The 22,414-nt window shown below is 40.7% G+C and overlaps 1 protein-coding gene across 1 annotated transcript in view; it reads right to left on the bottom strand.

Annotated features, from left to right (window-relative positions):
- The window catches only part of LOC140741425 (G protein-activated inward rectifier potassium channel 1-like), a 68,608-nt gene extending 49,269 nt beyond the window's left edge, over nt 1-19,339 (bottom strand). Inside the window, exon 1 of the mRNA XM_073071602.1 lies at nt 18,380-19,339. Coding sequence (XP_072927703.1) covers nt 18,380-19,045 — 666 coding nt within the window. The 5' untranslated portion in view covers nt 19,046-19,339. The remainder of the gene's footprint in view (nt 1-18,379) is intronic.
- Nucleotides 19,340-22,414: the final 3,075 nt, after the last annotated feature.

The following is a 22,414-nucleotide window of genomic DNA, read 5'->3' as shown; positions in this document are numbered from 1 at the left end:
CTTTCTGGCCCAACAGAGCTTTAAATGTTGGATCGCACAGACTGAACACAACATTAGTTTTTTTCCGGCAATTTTGTCAATGTCTGTTCAGATATGAAATTTAACCTAACCCGCCAATGTTCAGTCTGAGCTGTATACTAATAATCTTTACCATAGCCATATCAATCCAGATGCATTTTCAGGAAAGTGAAATCACAGACTTTGTGTGCCATTGATCAAATCGATACACAATTGATCCTGTCCTGAAAAGTGTACTGAACTAGACTGACACAACCAAACTGATACCTAAAACTTTATCTAAAGTCATGTCCTGTCAGGCCTAGGTAGGGTTGTTGGACTCTCATGGTTACCACATAAGGGAACTATGTGCCTGCAAGAGGGCTCTCACAGAGTTGTATCTCTGCCTGCAGTCAGCTTGCTATCAGCTTGCCACAGCAAGCCTGTTTGCAGTCAAAGTCACTGAAGCTTTCATTTTCTATGCTTTGCAGACTGCTATAGGGAATATCTGTGAAAGGTCAATACGCTTGCAATTGCTGACTGATGTCATGTTTACTAGGGCATTATGTGATGTTTTCATCTTACATCTGCATATCCACCCTCACTAGCTTTTTACCCCAACAGATTTAATGAGAGAGCAGCTGCTTGAGGTTGGGCTAATCCAAAAATATTCTTCAGCTGAAATGTGTGACAAGCTGGTCATTGGTTGTTCATCAGTCAAACAAAGCCCGAGAGAGTCTGGCAGTCAAGGCCCGCAGGTCAAACTACTGATCGGCGAGTCCTGGGGGTCGATACCCAGTCATCGATGAAGTCCTGAGGACAAAGCAGAAGGTCAAAGTTCAAAGCATAGTAAGTCCGGAATTATAAGGCTGAAAGTCGAAGACCAAAGGTGGAGACCAAAGGAGTCACAAATGCCCAGGTCACCGGGGTCAGAGGTCTGTGTGAGTCCGGAAATCAAAGCCTGAAGGTCAAGCCTGAAGTTGGAGGTCTGGTATCTGTGAATTTGAGAATCTACAGCCAGGAACTGAAGGCCCAGAGGTGGCCTGCCTTGAGATTGAAGGTCTCTATATGTGTGAGGGTGTGGGTGGGCGGGAAAGGAGTTTGTTTTGCTGCTGTTGTCTTGCTTTGTTTTTTTCTTGTTGTTGCTTATGTTGTTCTGATGAACATTGTGGGCATGCTATGTTGGCATCAGAATGTGTGGTGACACTTGCAGGCTTCCCTCAGCACAACCTTGTTGGTTGTTAAGGCAAACAACATGTTTCATCTCTATGTTTCAATGTACACATGATAAATAAATCTGAATCTAATGCAGGGACTTCAGGTAGGGAGACCATCAGAAGGAGAGCTTCACCTAATCTCATATAAAACCTGGTTCATCTCACCCTCTTCCAATCACAATCCTCTCCAACGCCCTCCAAACGATTGCTATCCAAAACATTGTCTCCACACAGAAGTCCTCAGTAAATGTGATTGGGAGATCACAGGAATTCTCTTACTCTTTGCACAGCAAGTACACTTTATGTAATTTTGATCTGGTTCCTCAGCTCATCATGGTCAGCATAAACATCATAGACGAAGGGCCTGTTCCTGTGTTGCCTCCCTTTCTCCCATGGTCCACTCTCCTCTCCTATCAGCTTCCTTCTTCTTCAGCGCTATACCTTTTCCACCTATCACCTCCTAGCTTTTAACTTCATCATCCTTCCCCCATCCACCTACCTTCCCCCTCACCTGGTTTCACCCATCACCTCCAAACTTGTTCTCTTCCCTTCTTCCCAACATCTTATTCTGCCTTCATCCCCTTTTCCTTTCCAGTCTTGGTGAAGGGTCTCGGCCCAAAACATCAACTCATTTTTTCCCTTCCATAGATGCTGCCTGACCTGCTGAGTTCCTCCAGCATTTTGTGTGTGTTGCTCCTGCATTGTGCTATGTTCTATTTAGTTAATAGCTGCTGTAAAACCTATTTGAAGAGTTGTTTGAACAGATGTATCAAATCCTATTTCTACTGTACGTGAGAATTGGAAACGAGCATTGGTTTCCTCATTACTAGATGCAAATGACACAACAACTGTTGGAAGCAGCTGTTAGGGGTAAAAAAAAGTTACCATAATGCAATTTTTTTCACCAGACTTTATTGCATTTTACCCTTCATGTTTTTTTTCTAAAATATAAGCAAAAGCAATGACAGCTTTATAAAAGTAAGACATTTCAATGCTATCCAGATCTTATAGCAACCACCAGAATCATAAATTCTCAGGTTGAGTTACAGGCATTTACTCTACCTTACATGTTTCCCAGCCTTCTGCAGTCATTGAATTATTTCCTGAAGTACAGTGACTATGATAATGTAGGAAGTGGATAAAACCAGTGAATAGCTAGATTTAATGACCAGATAATTAGTTTTAATTATAATAACTGAAGGATAATTATTAGCCAGAACATTAGGGCTGGTTCCCCTGCTGTTTCCCTGAAATAATTCCACATTGACTCGTGGGAGCATGTTTGGTTTAATGTGTCATCTGAAAGGAGGCACCCTAATATTGCGACTCCCTCTCAGCAATTCTCTGCAGCATCAATCCAGTATTTTGTGTTCAAGTCTCTAGTGTTTACCTTAGACCCAGGAATTTCTGGCTTAGAGGCAGTAATACTAAACAGCAAGTTGAAGCCAAGGAAAGATCAAGTAAAATTGTTAAACAGATCTAAATAAATCCTTGTCACATCCTTTGACAACTGGTCTCAGTGGCACCAGCAGAATACTAAAAGAAAATGATTTATCCACTTCCTTGGCTCTTGGTTCACGTGGCAGTGTAAATGCAAAGGCAAGAAAAATGAGTACACACTTGGTAATGTTGGAAAGAAGAAAGTGTCTGATTCCAATGGGACATCATAAAGTACATTCTACTATAGATCATACAAACTCCAAAGACATTGAAGTCACTTCTGTAGTGCACTGCCAAATAGCAGTCAATCTGAGGCTTTTTCCTCTTTCAGGAAATGCTATCATAGGTGTCAAAGTATGAACAATGTATTGTTTCATAGTGCAAGCAATAAAAACAGAAGTATTAGCATTTGAACTCAGATCTGAAAAAGTCTTTGTTGCTATAGCTACTAAATGATTGTTCTATACAGATCTGCTGAACAAATCACAGAGAAGACCGAACCCTTATAAAGTAAGAGATTTCAGTGAAACTTCCATCAGCACTTATGTGAACAATAAAAGAGCAATTCCTTTGTTATCAGTGGACGAATGGAGACAATATTCTAAATTAATTAAGTGTTATGTCATGTCAATTATATTTCACAAGCTAATAAAGAGTCACAGAGCACTACAACACAGAGACAGACACTTCAGCTCATCTAGTCCATGCTGACCTGTCTTTCTGCCCAGTCCCATCCACCCACACCCTCTGTAACCCTCTCATCCATGTGTCTATCGAAACTTCTGTTAGATGTTGCAATTGGACCTGCATCCATCACTTCCATTGGAATCAGACACTCATCTTTCCAACATTACCATACGAGTACTCAATCCACACGAGCACTGCCCTCTGAGTGAAGAAGTTCTCCTTCAGAATCCCCTTAAATATTTCACCTTTCACCCTAAATCTATAACCTTTAGTTCTATTGTCACCCAATTTCAAGGGAAAATGCCTGCATGTGTTTGCCCTATCTACATTCCTCATAATTTTGTATATCTCCATAAGAACTCTCCTCATTTCTCCTACACTCAATGGAATAAAGTCCTAACCTATTCAACCTTTCCCTATAACTCAGGTGCTTAAGTCTCAGGAGCATCCTTAGAAATTTTCTCCGCACTCATCCAAGCTTATTCGTATCTTTCCTGTAGGTAGATGACCAGAACTGCACACAATGCTCTAAGTCCAGTCTCACCAAAAGCTCTCATCATAGGCAGCTAGGGTCATGAAGAGAGCTTTAGGCAGATTAGCATTCACAAATCAGGGCATTGAGTACAGGATGTGTGCTGTCATGTTGAAGTTGTATAAGATAATGGTGAGGCTGCTGACTATTACGAGGTCAAAAATATAATCCCATTAATGAGGCAAAAAACAGGACACACAGAAAAAACACTTTTACATACAAAAACTGAAGGAACTCAGTATATCGGGCAGCATCTATAGAGGGAAATGAACAGTTGACATTTTGGTTGAGATCCTTTATCTGGATTTAAGGTGAAGTACCTCGACCTGAAAAGCCAACTGTCCATTTTGTTCCATAGCTGCTGCCTAATCTACTGAGATCCTCCAACTTCAGATTGCAGCATCTCTTTTGTTTTCATAATATGAAAACTGGTTGCCACATGCTGTTCTCAGATTTGCAACCTTTTATTCATTTCAACATAAAGATTGTTGGAAAAGCCAGAATTTATTGTCCTTCTCTTTTGCACCTGGAGAAAGGAGAGTGATTTTCATTCTTAACTATTTCCTGTCTTTGTAAAGGAGGCACTTCCTCCTGGTAGTTTCTGGTAGAAGGGGTTCTTGATTAGTAAGATCAGCAAAGGATACAGAGAGAAGGCAGGAGAATAGTGTTGAGAGGGAGAATAAATTAGCATGATGAAATGGTGGAGCAGACTGGTCTAACTCTGCTGTTATGTCTTATGTTCTTATGGTCTATGGTCTAGTAATTTTATCTCCATGTCAGGATATTGCTTTGGAAAAGGATGGGAACATGCAGATGGTCTATTGCCCTTAACCTTTGAGAACTGGCATTCAGGAGATGCTTTGCTGTGAACGTCTTTGAGCAGCCTGGAGTTGATACTGACTCCCGGTGCTGCCTGGATGCATGATTCCCTGCACCCTGTTCCCTGTGTGCTCCAGTTTCCTCCTGCATCCCATTTACATGCAGATTTATAGGTTCATTCGCTACTGTTGGTGACTCCTTCTGTAAGTGGGTGGCAGGAGGATCAGGGAAGGTTTTCTGTTGTGCAAAGATAGCTGAGTTATTGACTCAGAAACTGTCAAGACAACCAGAACACTGACGACATATCACCCACAATGTACGCTGCCCTTAGGATGGCTGAGGTGGGAAAGAGATGGTCTCCCACCTCATTGCAGAACATGGATTTGTTAAGAGGGTGTGGAGAAGGATGCAAGGGTGCACGTCCCAGTTCAATCCCCAGCAACAGTTTCAGAGGACTCTCTGATCTACGGACTATTCCATGGAACACACACTCAGAGGCATCCAGTGCTGCTGAACGGTGATCAGCTTGGTGAAGGACGCCCTTTGCTCTGCCCAAAACTTGTTGGTCTTTCAGCACAGCGAGGTGTCTGTAAGGGAATGGTGCTGACTGGCACAGTCCAGGCTGCAGGAGTACGTGCTGAAGGACACACTGAAGCTCACTGCAGCCAATGTTAAGGCTTTGTGGGGAAGGCCTACAGTGCAGGTCTCTTCCTCTACAGCACCTGGAGGAGCAGATTTGGGTGGGGAAACCCCTCAAACAATGAAAGGGGTATCACCTCAGGAAGTCATGTGAGTGGGAATGCTGTTTGTTTGTGTTTTTTTTAATCTCCTTTAAGTCTATACTGCTGAATGTACCAACCACAAATGTTAAGGTTTTTTCACACGGTTTCTTCTGTTGAATTATGTTAAGTGCTGGAGCTTCTTAAAAACATCAAGATTGATAAATCCCCAGGACCGGGTATGATACCTCCCAGGTTGTTGTAGGAATTGAGAGAAGAGATCGCTGGAGCATAAGCTATGATCTTTGATTCCTCTTTGGCTACAGGGGAAGTGCTGGAGGACGGCAAATGTAGTTCCCTTGTTGAAGAAAGGTAATAGGGAGAAACCTGGGAACTATAGACCGGTGAGTCTTACGTCGGTGGTCTGCAAACTACTGAAAAGAGTTCTTAAGGATAGGATCTACGAGCATTTGGAGAAGTACAGTCTACTCATGGGTAGTCAACATGACTTTGTGAAGAGAAGGTCGTGCCTCACAAGCCTGATTGAGTTTTTTGAAGAGGTAACAAAAGAAATTGATGAGGGTAGGGCAGTGGATGTGGTCTACATGGACTTCAGCAAAGCATTTGACAAGGTCCTTCACGAGAGACTCATCCAGAAAGTCATGAGGCATGGGATATGTGGAACCTTGGCTGTTTGGATAAAAAATTGGCTTAAAGGAAGAAAGCAGAGGGTAGTTGTGGAGGAAAGTATTCTGCCTGGAGGTCGGTGACTAGTGAAGTGCCGCAGGGATCTGTCCTGGGACCCTGCTATTTGTGATTTTTATAAATGACCTGGAACTAGAGGCAGAAGGATGGGTGAGTAAGTTTGCAGATGACACAAAGATTGGAGGAGTTGTGGATGGAGCTGCAGGTTGTCGAAGGTTACAAGAGGATATAGACAGGCTACAGAGTTGGGCAGAAAAATGGCAGATGGAGTTCAATCTGGATGTGTGAGGTGATGCATTTTGGAAGGACAAACCAGAAGACCGAGTACAGGATTAATAGTCAGTTACTTAAGAGTGTGGATAAACAAAGGGACCTTGAGGTTCAAATCCATACATCCCTCAAGGTCACTACGCAGGTTGATAGGATAGTTAAGAAGGCCTATGGGATGCTAGGCTTCATTAACAGGGAGATTGAGTTTAAGAGTAGAGAGGTCATGTTGCTACTCTACAAATCTCTGGTGAGACTGCACTTCGAGTATTGTGTTCAGTTCTGGTCACCTCATTATAGGAAGGATGTGGAAGCTATGGAGAGGGTGCAGAGGAGATTTACCAGGAAGTTGCCTGGTTTGGAGAACAAGTCATATGAAGCAAGGTTAGCAGAGCTGGGACTTTTCTCTTTGGAGCGTAGAAGACTGAGAGGGGACTTGATAGAGGTCTACAAGATTATGAGAGGCATAGATAGGGTGGATAGTCAGTACCTGTTTCCCAGGGCACCGAGAGCAAACACCAGAGGGCATATGTACAAAATTAAGGGAGGGAAGTTTAGGGGGAGACATCGGGGGTAAGTTTTTTACACAGAGGGTTGTGAGTGCCTGGAATGACTTGCCAGGGATGGTGGTGGAGGCTAAAACATTAGGGGTATTTAAGAGCCTCTTGGACAGGCTCATGGATGAAAGAAAACTAGAGGGTTATGGGGTAGTGTGGGTTTAGTACTTTTTTTTAAGGATTATATGGGTCGGCACAACATGGAGAGCTGAAGGGCCTGTACTGTGCTGTAATGTTCTATGGTTCTATGGAATGTATATATATATATTTTCTCACCCCTTGTTGGTGGTGTGTATGTGTATTTTTCCCTCAATCTCGGGTCGTCTACCAGAGGGCTGGGAGCTTGAGCGTTCAGCACAGTGTCCTTGCTGTTCCTAGTAATCCACTCTTCTGGACCGAGATCTCAGACATTGTTCCCAGGATTTGTTGGAGCCACTTGGTTATGCCGTTTGGTGTATGCTGTCCCTGCATGCATCTTGCACCCTCTACTATGTTCTGGATATTTTCAGCAAATTCCTTGCACAGTCTGCATTTTGGGTATAATGTTTAATAATATCTATGTTATACAATATATAATTCAAGTATAGTATATACAGTGAAATAAGTACAGTATAGTATATAAAGGAGATACTCCGTTACAACTTGGGCCTTTTCCATATCCATAGAGGATTTGGCTGAACAGCACCCTTTTTCAGAAAGGCCTAATGTGTCACATAGGCAGTGAAGTCATTGTGAAGTGTCAGATACAGTAGTACTGTCAGTGATATGGAAGTTGAACTGAGCACAGAAAGCTCCCACAAACAGCAAAATGATAATGATCAGAATTAATTAATTATTAGAAGTGTTTATTGATTTGGACACCTGCGATTAGTTCTGTGCTTCTTTTAAAATGGAGAGATGAGAATTCTTATACTCCCGTGAGAGAATAGACAGTGTCCCCATTTAACATACCATTCAAAAGGCAGAACCCCCAATAAATAGTGCAGCACTCCTTCAATACTTCTCTGGAATGTCAGTCCAATGATCTTGACAAAAAATGATCTAGAGCAGAACTTGAATCCATAACATTCTGACAGAAGGAGTATGGTACTTTCTGAGCCATTGCAGGCTCTTGGATGTAAATCCCGGAGAGCATTATTTTCTCAGGATACGGGATTGAAAACTTCATTATAAAACATTCCAGTAGCATATCTAAGCCCATTAAGCAGGTTATCTTTTACCACCCTGCATTCTCTGTTCTTTGCTATTCAGCATGATTTGGCTGTCCTACTTACAGTGGTAAGGCAAGAAAATCAGACAAGATTGAAATACTCAACTTATCAAACAAACAGAACAGAAACACTAAACCCAGGAGATCTTCCCTGCTCTTCAGCATTGCAGTAGAAGATGTGACAGACAGACAAAGATTATTCTGTAATGTTCATGTTTCCATTCCACTGGTGTGTGAAGAATTTTTGACACACAGGACTCAACAGCTCCAGGATGTGTACAATTACCACTGGGTGACACTTATAGGTCCTAAACCCCAGAATACAGCACAAGAGTCAGTCTTCTGCACTTGCAACAGTGCATTCAACCTCAGCACCCTCATCTCCAGAATTTTTTGTATCACTCTATTGAACTAGGTGACCAAAACTGTACACAATCCTGTAAATGCAGCTTCACCTACATCCTGTGCGACTACTCCTATACTTCATGCCACCAATCCAAATGCCTTCTTCACCACCCTGTTGACCTGTGAGACCAGTTTCAGTGAACTATGTACCAGTAAAGGTGTTGCCTGCTTTACAAATGTTCACTTTACACCACTTCGCTTTTACAAAAGACTTACATCAGTAACCTATTTTCACATTACAAAGAGGATTTTCGCTTTTACGAAAATTTTTCCGATAAAAATTAATGGTTCTTTGCTTTATGCCATTTCGGCTTAAGAAAGGTTTCATAGGAATGCTCTACCATTGTAAAGGGGGGGACACCTGTATTGCCAGGTCCTTCTGTTCCACAGCACTCTCCAGGGTCTGGTCATTTGCTGTACAAGTCCTACCCTGGCTTGACTTCCCAAAATTCAACACTTTGCTCTTAGCTAAACTGAAAGTTATTTGTCAACCTTCAGTCCACTTACCTAATTGATCGAGACCCCCCTGTAATTTTTGATATCCTTTTTCACTGTTTACAATTATAATATCATCTGCAAACTTGCAAATCGTACTGTGTACATTCTCATCCAGATCATTTATAAAAATAACGAATTCTGGTGAAAGCAAGGGAGTTCCAGGATTTAGGGTCCAGTGACAATAAAGAACTGGCAATATATTTTCAAGTCACAATGCTGTGCAGCCTGTGGGGAAACTTATAGGTAGTGCTACTCCCATGCTCCTGAAACCTTTGCCCTTTCTGATGATGTACTGTAGAATGTGGATTTGGGAGCTGTTGTAAGAGTACTCCAGGTAAATAACAGATGGTGCACTTTGCACTCTCAATCCCAATTATGGATGGGTGGCAATTAAGTGAGCTGCTTAATCCTGCATGAAATCAAATTTCTTGAGTACCTGGCTTGGGCTGAAGTAGTTTATAGCTACCATTGGGCAGGAGGTACAGAAGCCTGAAGCCCCACACCACTAAGTTCAGGAACAGCTACTTAAATCTCCACAAACCTAATCACCACCTCAGTATAACATTACTATCACCATTTTGCACTGCAATGGACTTTGCTTTCATTTTTTTTGTTCTAATTGTGTTCATTCTTGTATAGTTTTGTGTAATTTATGTTGCTATGTTATGTTTTTCTTTTTGTGTTTATATTAATTTATGTTTTCTTGTTGAATTTTCTGTCTCTGATGCTATGTTTCTGTGATGCTGCTGCAAGTAATTTTTTCATTATACCCAAGCATACATGTACTTGTTCATATGACAATAAATACTGCTTTGACTCTGATTGAAAAGCAGGCAAATGGAGAATATTCCAGCATACACCTGTCTTGTGCCTTGTACGTAGTTGAAAGGTTACAGGATTCAGGAGCTGAGTCGCTCAGGATAGTGTGCCAGCCTTTGATCTACGTGGTATTAATGCAGAAGGCCTAGCTGAGTTTCTAATCAGTCTTGACCACCATATTGTTCATCATCCAGGACAGTCACCACCCAGGGCCATGCTCTATTCTCACTGCCACCTTCAGGAAGGCGGTACAAGAACCTCAGGACTCACACCGTTAGGTTCAAGAACAGTTATTACCCCTCAATCATCAGGCTCCTGAATCAAAGGGGATAACTTCACTTGCCTCATCACTGAAATGTTCCCACAATCTATGGACTCACTTTCAAGGACTCTTCATCTCATGTTCTCGATATTTATTGCATATTTAGATATTAGTAATATTTTTTCTTTTTGTATTTTATTGTCTTTTGTACATTGGTGGTACACCCAGTTAGTGTAGTCTTTCATTGATTCTATTATGGTTATTGGATCTATTGAGTATGCTGGCAAGAAAATGAACTCAGGGTTGTGTATGGTGACATATATGTACTTTGGTACTTGTACCTTTTGAACTTTGAACTCTATAATATTTATATCACTGAATGCTAAAGGGAATGTAGCTAGACAGCATGCAATGCCAACATCAAGAGAACAATGCTAAACAAACTGCTAATTATTCTTGAGGCCGAGTATTTTCAACCCTAATTAGAACATGTAACATAGAACAGACCCGTCAGCCCATGATGTCTGTGTGAACCATGATGTCAAGTAAAACTCATCCCATCTGCTTGTACCTGTCTTATATCCCTCCATCTCCAGCATGTTTCTGTGTCTGTTTAAATGCCTCATGTCAGCTTCTACCATTACCACTGGCAGCACATTCGAAGCACCTACCACTGTGAGTGAAAGAAATAGTACCCCCACTCCCTCCCCACATCTCCTTCAAACCTCTGCCCCCATCTTAAAGCTATGCGACCTTTTATTTGATATTTCTACCTTGGGAAAAACAACCGATTTTTGCCTCTCTATCAGGTCTCCTCACAGCCTCCAATTCTCCAGAGAAAATGATCAAAGTTTGTCCAAATTCTCCTTGTGCTGATACTTTCTAATCCAAACAACATCCAAATGAAATTCTTCTGCACCCTCGCCAATGACTCCACCTCCTTACTGTAATGTGGAACGCAGAAAACACGCCAAATGTGGCCAGACCAAATTAAGAAGGGTTTGCGTCTGAAGTGGGCTCCAGTTCAACATTGAACCTTATATTATTCAGGCTTGCTGCCACATTTACTTGGTGAGGAGATAATGTTGAATGCACTTGTCTCATTCGCTTCAGTCCTTCAGGACAGAGCATCAGTGTGTGTACTGCAAAAGAACTGGCTATGAGAACTGTGGAATCACAGAACATCCCCAGCAGAGCAGCTCCCCCCCCTTACTCTGCCTGTCCACTGTGGTAGATCAAGCCATAAACAGACCTGCATCCTTTGTTTGCACAGCTGAGGGACCAAACATTTCATTTCAGTGGTTGTCTAGGAGACCTGAAAAGCAACATGAGCAAAGTCCACTCCGATATCTGTTGGGCATCTTCTGGTCATTGCAATTGCCTCTTCTAGCAACAGCTGTACATCAGTAATTGGGGCAAAATCAAGTTTAAATTTGCTGAGTTGTTCATCTGAGGTGATGTCAGGTGAAAATAATTCAGTGATATTAATATTATAGAGTTCAAAATTCTGGTCAATTTTTGCCTCTTACCTATGTTAAAGGATCATTAATATAACTTCTGCTTCACAGACCTTTAAGTGCATACATTGGTAAGCTGTGTCTGACTGCATTACAACAATGATTACATTTCATTGGCTTTGAAATGTTTAAAGGAATCCCTGAGGTCTTCATAAGTACTATATACAGTAAATGTCTTGGGGGGGTAATTTGCCTTTGGTTAGCAGTCAACTAACTAAACACCTAAAGTTCCATGAGCTCAAGGAATGAAACATTCACAGCCAATACCCCTTCATGTATTTTGAACTGACAATTAAAACCGAATTCCTCTCAGTTTCTGTCTCCTGGATGGCATCAAGTTTGAGTATTGTAGCTGCACTCATTGAGGCAAATGGAGAAAATGACATTTCCTTCCTCACATGTGTGCTATAAATAATTGCAAATTCTTGTGTGTTAGGAGACAATTTTTGTCTGGTATTGGTATTGTCTGTGTCACAATTAGGAAATAACAGATTTAGAAAAAAAAGTCTTTTTTCAATTGCTTTACTGTGATGTGCACTCCAAATAGTACTAAGAAAGGTCATTTCAGCAAATCATTTCAAATAGTTAGAACAGCACCTTGAATCAACTCCCCCCTCCAAGTCACACGCTGTATCCTGACTTGGAAGTACAGTACTGTGAAAAAGTCTTAGGCACACATATGTAGTATTTGTCAACATGGAGCAGCGAGCAAGTTTGTAAATCTGGCAGGAGCAAAGGATGTTAGGCATTGTGAGGGCGGAGCTCCGCAGGAAGATTCTGAGACACGTGGCAGAGAAGGACTGCCAGACCAGGGGGGTGTGGTGTGGGTGCAGACACATCCAGCTCTGAGACACCAAGCAAGGTCATTTTATTCCAAACAATTGGTTTATTGATCATTACAGAATGTCTCTGATGCTTCTGCTCCCTATCCTCTCCCTTCCCCTTTTCCCAACCACGATTCCACTCTCCCTGTCCTCTTCCCACTCTCAGACTATGATAGAGATCTATATCTGATTCAGGTTTATCATTACTCACATACGTCATGAAATTGGTTTTTCTGTGGCAGCAGTGCGGTGCAATACATACAATTACTACAGTACTGTGCAAAAGTCTTAGGCGCCCTAGATATATATATATATATATATATATGTGGTATGTGACTAAGACTTCTGCACAGTACTGTACATTGCCTGTTCTTCATTGTCATTCAGTCTAAATTCAGAAACTCCCTACCTAACAACCTTCACCAAAAGGACTTCAGCAATTCAAGGAGGTAATACACCACATCTTTGTTTTTAAAGTAAATTTGAGATGGCCATTTGATGTTAGCCTTCCCAGCAACATTCACACCCTAAAAAATTAGTAAATAAACTATCCCTAAATTTGGCATGAAATAGAATATTTCTGAATGTGCAAGAGAGATCAAAGTGCCATTGACAGGGTAGCTTGGGAATTGATGTTTCTTCTGTTTGGAAATGCCTGGAATAAAAAGTCACAGTCTTAAATAAAGGGTTGTTCATTCAAATCAGAGCTGAGAAGTAATTCTTCAGTCAGCGGGTGCAAAATTCACTATGTCAGAGGGCTGTGGAGGGTTCGTCACTCCATTGAGATGTTCAAAGCAGAGCTTGATGAGGTTATTGTCATATGCACAAGTACAGGTGCACACAGGTGTAATAAAAAGTTTACTTGCAGCAACATCATTAGCACGTGGCATCATGTAAGCAGCATTTACAAGAAAACACATAAGTTAAACAAAATTATACATAATTTTTTTGCAAGAAACTTAGAACAAAAAGGAAGATGTCCATTTTAGGTCAATGTTGTGAAAGTGCTCAGAGAGTTGCTAAATTGTTCTGATGGGTGTTCAAGAAACAAATGGTTCAAGGGAGGTACTTGTTTTTGAGCTTTGTGGTGTGGGACTTCTGTTCCTCCTGCCCAATGGTAGCTGCGAGTAGATGGCATGGCCTATATGGAGTGGATCTTTGACGATAGATGTGGCATTCTGGAAGCAGTATTTCCTGTAGATACTACTGATGGTGAGTAGGGATGTGCCTGTGATATATTGGGCAGTGCCCACTACTTTCTGCAGATTCCTATATTTCTGTACATTCAAATTGCCTTACCTGATGTAACCAAGACCCTGATGTAACCAGCCAGGTTTGATAGATTTTAAAGTATTAAGGGAATCAAGTATTATTTGGTTAGAACAGGAAATTGGCACTGAGATAGAAGATCAGCCATGATGTTATTGAATCACAGAGTAGCACAAGGGTCAGAAATCCCTATTCCTGATTTAATGTTTTACGCTCCTTTGAAGAACTGCCCCCCTACATGACATTACTAATTGAAAGTAAAGGGACAGGTTTATGATTTATAGGCAATGCTTTTATTTGAAAAGCAGAATGGATGTTAGTTTGAAATCATTGTTTTCTTGATGTATTGTATACTTGGAAACAGATTCTAAGAAATAAATGTTTACACAAATTATATTTTCTTCTGCACAAAACATTACAATGCACATTTGGGAAGTAAATATGGAGAAGTGGAAATGGTTCAATTCATGAGGCAATAAGAAAGTAATAGGAAATGCCATTTTTGATTAGTAGCCAGAAATGTCAATGTAAGCTTTGAAAAGGTTAAATAGGTTACATTACCTTGCCAATAAAAAGCTTAGAATCTTGTGGGTGAAATTACAGTGCCAATTCAGAGGTAACTGACCATGAATCTCATTGCAATTGTTACCATAAACTAAGTTTTCCATCTTGACCTAACATTACCTTTAATTGTTCAAAAACAAGTTTGATAAAAGTAGCAATGTGTTCATGAACAAACAATGAGGAATGGCTTTGAACAATTTTGATCAGCTTTATTTCAAAGTCTTATGGCAATGATTCATTTTATGTATGTAAATAATTTGACACAGAAAAAGTTTTAAATGTGAGTGTATGAGTCTTACAGATACAGTAAAATTGTTCAAAGTAAAACATTTTAGTTAAAAATCCCAAGTGTTTTGTTAAAAATTCTAAAATAGATTACAAGAATGTTACAAAATACATCAAAACAACATATAACTACCTTTGTAGATACTATTTTATGCTTATATAGAGATCTGCACAAATTAATTTTAGATCAATGATTAATATATATTTTGTGCTGGCATTAGTTTTGAAGCTTTTCATTCATAAAAGTGAATAGAGACGTGAAACTACTTTTATGCCCTCTGCAACATAGTACACACCAAATTAGCTGCACATCTTGCCATAAAACTGATTGAACAAATATACTTCAAAATCATACGCATTTTATTATAAAATGATTTACAACAGATTGAAACTAGAAATGTCAACAGACAGTTGCAAAAAGATTTTATTAGTCATTGCTTTTTTGGATTCTGTTTGTTTAGACATATAATTATCATGCTAATCATGTTACATTCTATTATACTGACAGTGTAATGCAAACACTAATCGAGTATTTATTTGTTGCTTGCTATTCATTATCATCTTCATTTAGGTTTAGGAGTTATTCTGTGTTTCTGTCGCACAGTAAGGGGGAGCCAGAAAAGGACATAGCTACAAAATAAAGGGCTGGTCTTTCAAAAATGAGGTTTGTTGAAACTTCTTCTCTCAAATGACAGCAAATTCCCTGTCTCTGAGAGTGGTAGAGGACAGGTTATTAGGGATGCTATTGATGAAAACTGCCAAATATATGAAAGGTCATAGGGAACTGGCACAGAAGAGGAGTTGAAACCAGCATAGCTGAGGCATGATTAGATTGCATGTCATGGCAGGCTTGAGGGGGGTCTGGTGGACTATTCCTTTTGTCTTGTGTTTTAAAATGCTTACCTCCTCTCTCCTAATTTGTATTTGTCACTTTCTTAACATAACATTTTTATATTAGCTAATATTTGAAACTTCAATTCAATTATTGACACAATAATTACTTACTAGCCTTCTTCCCAACTAACTTGATTTGGAGACTGTAAGGTGTGCAATTTTCTCTACAAGTGCAGTAAATATATTTACACCTTTGAGCAATACAAAATAGGACTTGCTCACGATTCTGAGGGAAGAGATCAGCCAAGTGTAAATGAAATTTTAAAAAAAATGCAGATGCTGGAAATGAAAAAAACAGAAAATACTGGAAAAAAACTCAGCAGATCAGGCAGCGTTTGTGGAAAAAAGACAGTCAACTTTTCAAGTCTGCAGCCCCACATCAGAATTGGTAGCTGGCAAAAGGTCGCAGACCCAAAACATTGACTGTTTTCTATCCACACATCCTGCATAACCTGCTGAGTTTTTCCAGCATTTTCTGTTTTTGTATCAGTTAAATATTTTGAATTTTGTGGCCCAGAAGTTGTACTGATTCCACCAGATTTGCACAAGAGCCCTAACAGAGGTCAGCAGCCCTCTCAACCATGAATACAATGCAGAGCTTCCATCTGCCCCATACATGAGATAAGTGATTGAGCTTATGTTGGGGTGGTAGACCTCCACATGTCAGATGTTCCTGCTACTGCTGCCTCCATTTAGCTGTGCAGTCATTAGTGATACACCCAATTCTGGTGCGATGTATCAGCCTTGATTTAGTGGCTGTACACTTGTCTTCTGAGATAGGTGGTTGTGGGTTTATTTCAATTGATGTTTCAGAGCAGATCTGAAGTCAGGTTGCATTGGTGGAAGTACTGAGCAACACAAACAAAATGCTGGAGGAACTCAGCAAGGCGGGCAGCATCTATGGAGGGAAGGGAGTAAACAGCCGACATCGTGGGCTGAGACTCAAAGGGCCAAAACATCAACTGTTTACTCCACCCAGGGGTTTCCAACCTGGGCTCCACGGATCCCATGCTTAATGGTATTGGTCCATGGCATAAAAAAGCTTGGGAACCTCTGCCATAGATGTTGCCTGGCTTGCTAAGTTCCAAAAACCCTTGTGTTGGTGGAAGTACTAACTATTATATGGTGCAATAATATGTACTGTATAATGATCTGACCTATATGAACAGTTTGCAAGACAAACTTTTCACTCTATCTTGGTACATGTGACAATAATAAACCAATTCCAATTCCAATGCTTGGTCCATCCATTTCAGCTGGGAAAAAACCCTGTAGAATGATTAAGAAAATTCTCTAATTGCGTAGCCAACATTTGTTTCTCAAATAAAGCCACCAACATTACCTTAAATGGTGATTTGCCTCATTACTGTGTGTAGGAAATTGCAATGCATCCATTTCCTAGTGTGTTACTCTACAATACTGATTGCATTTTAGACTCATAAGGCCTTTCGAGTGATCAGAAGCTGCAACATGAATGCACACTTGTGTGGGTTTTACATGTTGGTTGGTTAGGCTACTCAACTGGCCCAGTTCCCTAAACATTTCCCATGTCTCCCTTGTTTAGAGTTATCACTAGGAGAGGTAACCTACCCCCCATCGTGGTATCCTTCAGTGTCGTCCTACTCCCATTGCTCCTAACTAACACCTGCTAGCAGGCACTGGAGTTCCCAGCAGTCATGGTCAAGTCACTGGCCAAAGACACACTTAGTGGTCACTGTTTTAGGTACACCTGCCCGTTAATGCAAATATCTAATCAGCCAATCACGTGGCAGCATTTCAATGAAAAAAAAAACATGCAAACATGGTTAAGGGGTTCAGTTGTTGTCAGAATAGGGGAGACTTTGACCGTGGAATGACTGTTGGTGTCAGACGGGGTGGTTTGAGTATCTCAAAAACTGCTGATCTCCTGGGAGTTTCACACACAACGGTCTCTAGAGATTACAGAGAATGGTGCGAGAAACAAAAAAACATCCAGTGAGTGGCAGTTCTGTGGACAAAAACACCTTGTTAATGGGAGAGGTCAGCGAAGAATGGTCAGACTGGGTCAAGCTGACAGGAAGGTGACAGACACTCCAATAACCACTCATTACAACAGTGGTGTGTAGAAGAGGGTCTCTCAACACACAACAGGTCAAACCTTGAAGTGGATGGGCTACAGCAGCAGAAGACCACAAACATACACTTAGTAGCCACTTTATTAGGCACAGGAGGTACCCGTAAAGTAGCTATTGAGCGTATGTCCCAATAGCTCTTGTATTTGACTTGGAAATGAGGACATCTCTCACTCACATTTCAGTTGCTGGGATTTTATTTTGCGCAGTGCCTTAAATAATGATTAAAATTATGTATTGACAATGTTTAGTGAACAGCAGTGTAAAATGCTCGTCATGAAATATCATTATTGCCCGCACCATAGCAGGAACAAAAAACTGTTAACAAATGAGTTACTGGTGTGTTAATGATGGCAGTAGTAATTCTAGTCTACTGCCCTATCATTTCTCTATCAATCCAGATATTCAAATACTTGTAGTATTTGAACATATTCTGATGGAGTCTTTGCAGGAAGAAGCACAAGTGTTAGATTTACTTATTGTGCCCACACTGACTTTATTAACTCCTCCATTGCTGAATTGCCTTGGGAACAATATTTCTCTTGTTTGAGCTTCATTTTATTTTCCAGATAGTTAATGCTAAATGCTTTCAAATTAAATTTTCAACAATCTTCACTACTGAAGGCAACGATATCTTGCAATAAAACAGGTTTGTTTTAAATGAACCAGTACAGTATAACAAATTATCTACAAAGCCAAATCTAGTTAGGGTGCCTGGTTTGACTTAAATACATTTAGGAGACTATTACGGGCAAATTAGTTAATATTTGACAGCGCTTACCTTTATCACTTTGCATCTCATCTGAGCAGAGACCATATGGCTGTTTCTAAGATTCCCTACTCGAAACATCAGGCACATTTTGCCATCACGCTGAGAGATGACTGCGCTGTGGCTGAACATCAAAGTCTCTGCCCTTTTCTTTGGCTGGGACATTTTGATGAACATACACCCGATCAAAAAGGCATCCACAATGGAGCCAAGCAAAGACTGGAACAAGAAGAGGATGATACCCTCTGGGCATTTTTCAGTGATGTATCTGAAGCCATAACCAATAGTGGCTTCTGTTTCTATGAAGAAAAGAAAAGCTGATGGAAAATTGTAGACATTAGCCACACACGGAGTGTAGTTCTCCCCATGGGTTTGATCTATGTCTCCACGGATGTAGGCTATGATCCACCACATTGAAGCCATCACCAGCCAGGCTATTGTGTAAGTCAGAATGAAAATTAGAAGGTTCCATCTCCACTTCAGATCCACTAAAGTAGTGAACAGATCAGAAATGTACCTACTTGTCTCTCCGCCTAAGTTCCCATGCTGTACGTTACAACGACCATTCTTGTCAACAAACCTTTGTCTTTTCTTTTTTATGGGAGCTTTGTAGGTAGAACCCCTGGAAGTATTGACAACTTGATAGTCTTCACCGAATTTTCGACGGAGTGCAGACATCCTTTCAGCTCTAGACCGGTACCATTAATCTTTGTCCAGTGTTGTTTTATCCTTGAAGCAGCCTCAGTCTTTGTGTAATGACACAGGTCTCCTTTCAAATCTGGAAGTTGGAAAGGCACTAAATAACATTGTTTAGTTGCTAGGTAGCTTAGGATTTTTACTTTAAAAGATGTTTTCCCGTTGCTAGGGAGTTTAATGTCTCTCGACAACGAAGGGAAGTGGGGACTCTCCTCGATTCAGCTGCTTTTGTGATGATCAGAAGAGGTAGAAGGCTCGGGAGCATGTGCAGCTTTGTTACAGGAATGCTGCTGTGGTCTTGGAGACTCCCTGGGAACTGTTATCCAGCATCATGATGTTTCTAGAGATAGGAGCTGTACACGGCAGCTGACTGACCAATTGGAGCACACTGCTGCCTTGCAATCATCCCTCAGAGAAGTGATGAACAGAATGAGTGAACAGAAAGAAAGAGGCAGGCAAATAAAAATGGTATAAAAATAAGATTGACAAACAACTGTGAAGCAGAATAACAGAGAAAGGGACACCAAAACACTGACAGAAATAATATCAGTGAGACCATAGATAATTTTAGCAATGCAAAGTTCAGACATCCAGAACATTAATGTAATATTACTACATTAACCATTTTCCATTAAACTAATATACTAGAAGAAATCATGGTGACAATACAAATAAAAACTTACTCCAACTTGAATAATTTTAATAGTTCAAATGTTCAGAAAGATCTTGAAAATGTTAAAATGTTGATAGAAGCTAAAAAATAAAGAAGAGAAATCTGAGTTTGTGCATTATAATAGCTGTATCATTTACAAAATTTCAGTTTCTCAAGGGTTACAATGAAAATGTGAATGAGATATGATGCTGCCCCCTACAGCTAAACATTACCCTGTAAAATCAAACAAAGCCAGAGCCCCAATATTACATGGTTTGATCAGCTTATGGTTTTGGAAAAAGTTTTAAAATTGGTTAATGTCTCCAACAAAATAGCACTGAGGAGTTCCACACACATTCAGTAAGTATATCCTTCAGAGTAACTTACAATATCAAACATTGCAGATTCAGCATTTTATGAATAGATACTTTGCTACCTAGCATCACCTTATGGACATACAATCAATCTCTATATATAAGCTAATCTTATGTATTTATATTTATTGTGTTTTTATTGTTTAACACCCTGGGAAAGGTTTCACTGCTAATGTAATGGTTTTTCTGTAGCAGCAGTGTTTGGGTTATGGTTAGAGATACGGGGCTTTGGAATGTGTGCTGTCCAATGAAAGGAGTGATTTTTCTTGCTGTGTGCCTGCGACCGAAGTGATCTGGGTCTTTTATTCGGCGGAAGATGAAGAGAGAAGATGCCAGAAAGGAGAGGTCATAGACAGCAGGACAGAGTGGACTCGGAGTGGGGCCGGGAGTCGATGAAGCCTGGAGAAATCGATGGGGGACCAGCGGAAGGGAAGCTGTGAGCTCCAACTTGTGCACATTAGACTGTTTCATTAAAATGGGCCCTTTTCTTTTTGTTTTACTTTACTAACCCTTTAGTCAAATTAAGAATAATGAAGCTAAATCGTTTAATTGCCTATGGTGCACTGTCTGTTACTTCGTGGTACTGATGTGTAACAGGGGAAAAATATCACACAGCATCCACACAGACAGGAGGTTTGGCATCTCAATCTCACACGTTTGGTGGGGCCAGAGACTTACACAGCCGACAGAACCTGAGGGTTACAATTGTGTTTTTTATATTTATTGTGCCTTTTCTTTGCAGCATCAGACCCAGAGTAACAGTCATTTTGTTCTCTTTACATTCGTGTACTGAAGAATGACAATAAACAATCTTGAATCTTGAATCTAATCTACACGCGACTGCAGATGCAATAATGTGGGTGACTCTTAATTGCCCTGTGATCTCAGTGATGTTCACACCTTATGATCAAATAAGTAAAACCAAATCTCATCACAGATGTCTCATCAAGAACTATATGCAGACAGAGAAAGTGATGCTGAAGCACAGATGGATATTGAGTCTCCTTGAATTTAACTTCTCATGTAGTTGCATTACAACAAACTTAGAGTGTTCAAAGAACCCCTTATATTGTTCACATTTATACCTTTGCTATTTTCATACATCAAGCTAGGTGCCTATATATTCATGTTTGGTCTCTGAACAAATAGCATTTTATATTTTATGTGACAAAGGATGATAGTCTGGAAGTTATAGTAACGGCAAATTATTTTTTATTATAATTAGAGCAGTGACTCTGCTGATGGACTTTAATTATTTATTTGCCACATTTGCTAGCTTGTGCGTCATGAATTTTCCACAATAATTGCGGAGGTGCTTGACAACTAAGTGCTCCTCTGCTGAAAAATGGGTTGGTGGCTGCATAAGTGATGAGGGAAGTGCAGGAAACTGCATACTGCATCTGAATCCCACATCTGAAGACATGGGCTACTTTTCGTGCATCTGAAATATGCCTGATTTTTCAGGCATTGGTCTCTCTGGGCCTCACCCAATTTTTTTCTATGGTATTGCATTTGTGGAAAATTTCCTAAAGCAAATATCTGCTAAGTTCTCTGAAAAGCATTTAGACAAAATCATTACAATAGACTTTCTAATTCTGTACTGGTTATAATAGAATGAGGGTCGGTGATCCCCAAGGTCAGTGAATCCTGGGGTCAGATGTCTGAGGTCAGCGAGTCCCAGGATTGGAGCCCCAAGATCAATTGGCAGGTTCTGAGGTCAAAGGCCTGTGATCCAGGAGTCCCGAGGCCAAAGCCCCAAGGTCAGTGAGTCCGAAGCCCAAGGCTGGCAAATCTGAAGGTTAAAGACCTGTTGAAGCTCCTAAATTGGTGAGTCTGGAAGTCGGAGGCCAAGTAACTGCAGGTCTGGGGCCACGGTCTGGAGGTTAAAGGCCCAGAGGTGACTTTCCTGGGGGTTAGAAGCCCATCTGCGTGTGTGGGTGGGGGTGGGAAAGGGATTTGTGTTGTTGTTGATGATTGTTGTATGTTGGATGCATGTTCTACTGAACTTTGTGGCCATGCGATGTTGAAACCAGAATGTTAACACCTGCAGGCTGCCCCCAGCACAACTCCAGACTGTGTTGGCTGTTAAGACAAACAACACATTTCACTGTATGTTTCAATGTACACGTGATAAATAAGTAAGTACATCTAATTCTAAATCTGTCTAATTGGGTTGGTGGAAGTTCAGGGAGGTGTGAATGGAAAGAGATCACTGAGAGATTGTAGAGAGGATTGCAGTGGAGAGGAGATCGCAAGAGGAGCAAGATGCTTTGTGGTGAACTACATATACCTGTCTGGACACACTCCCCCCCGCTGACTGCTCCT

This window comes from Hemitrygon akajei, chromosome 18 (genome assembly GCF_048418815.1).
Source record: "Hemitrygon akajei chromosome 18, sHemAka1.3, whole genome shotgun sequence".
Taxonomy (NCBI): domain Eukaryota; kingdom Metazoa; phylum Chordata; class Chondrichthyes; order Myliobatiformes; family Dasyatidae; genus Hemitrygon; species Hemitrygon akajei.
Note: the sequence above shows the minus strand (reverse complement) of the source record. Positions and strands in the feature narration are given on the sequence as shown.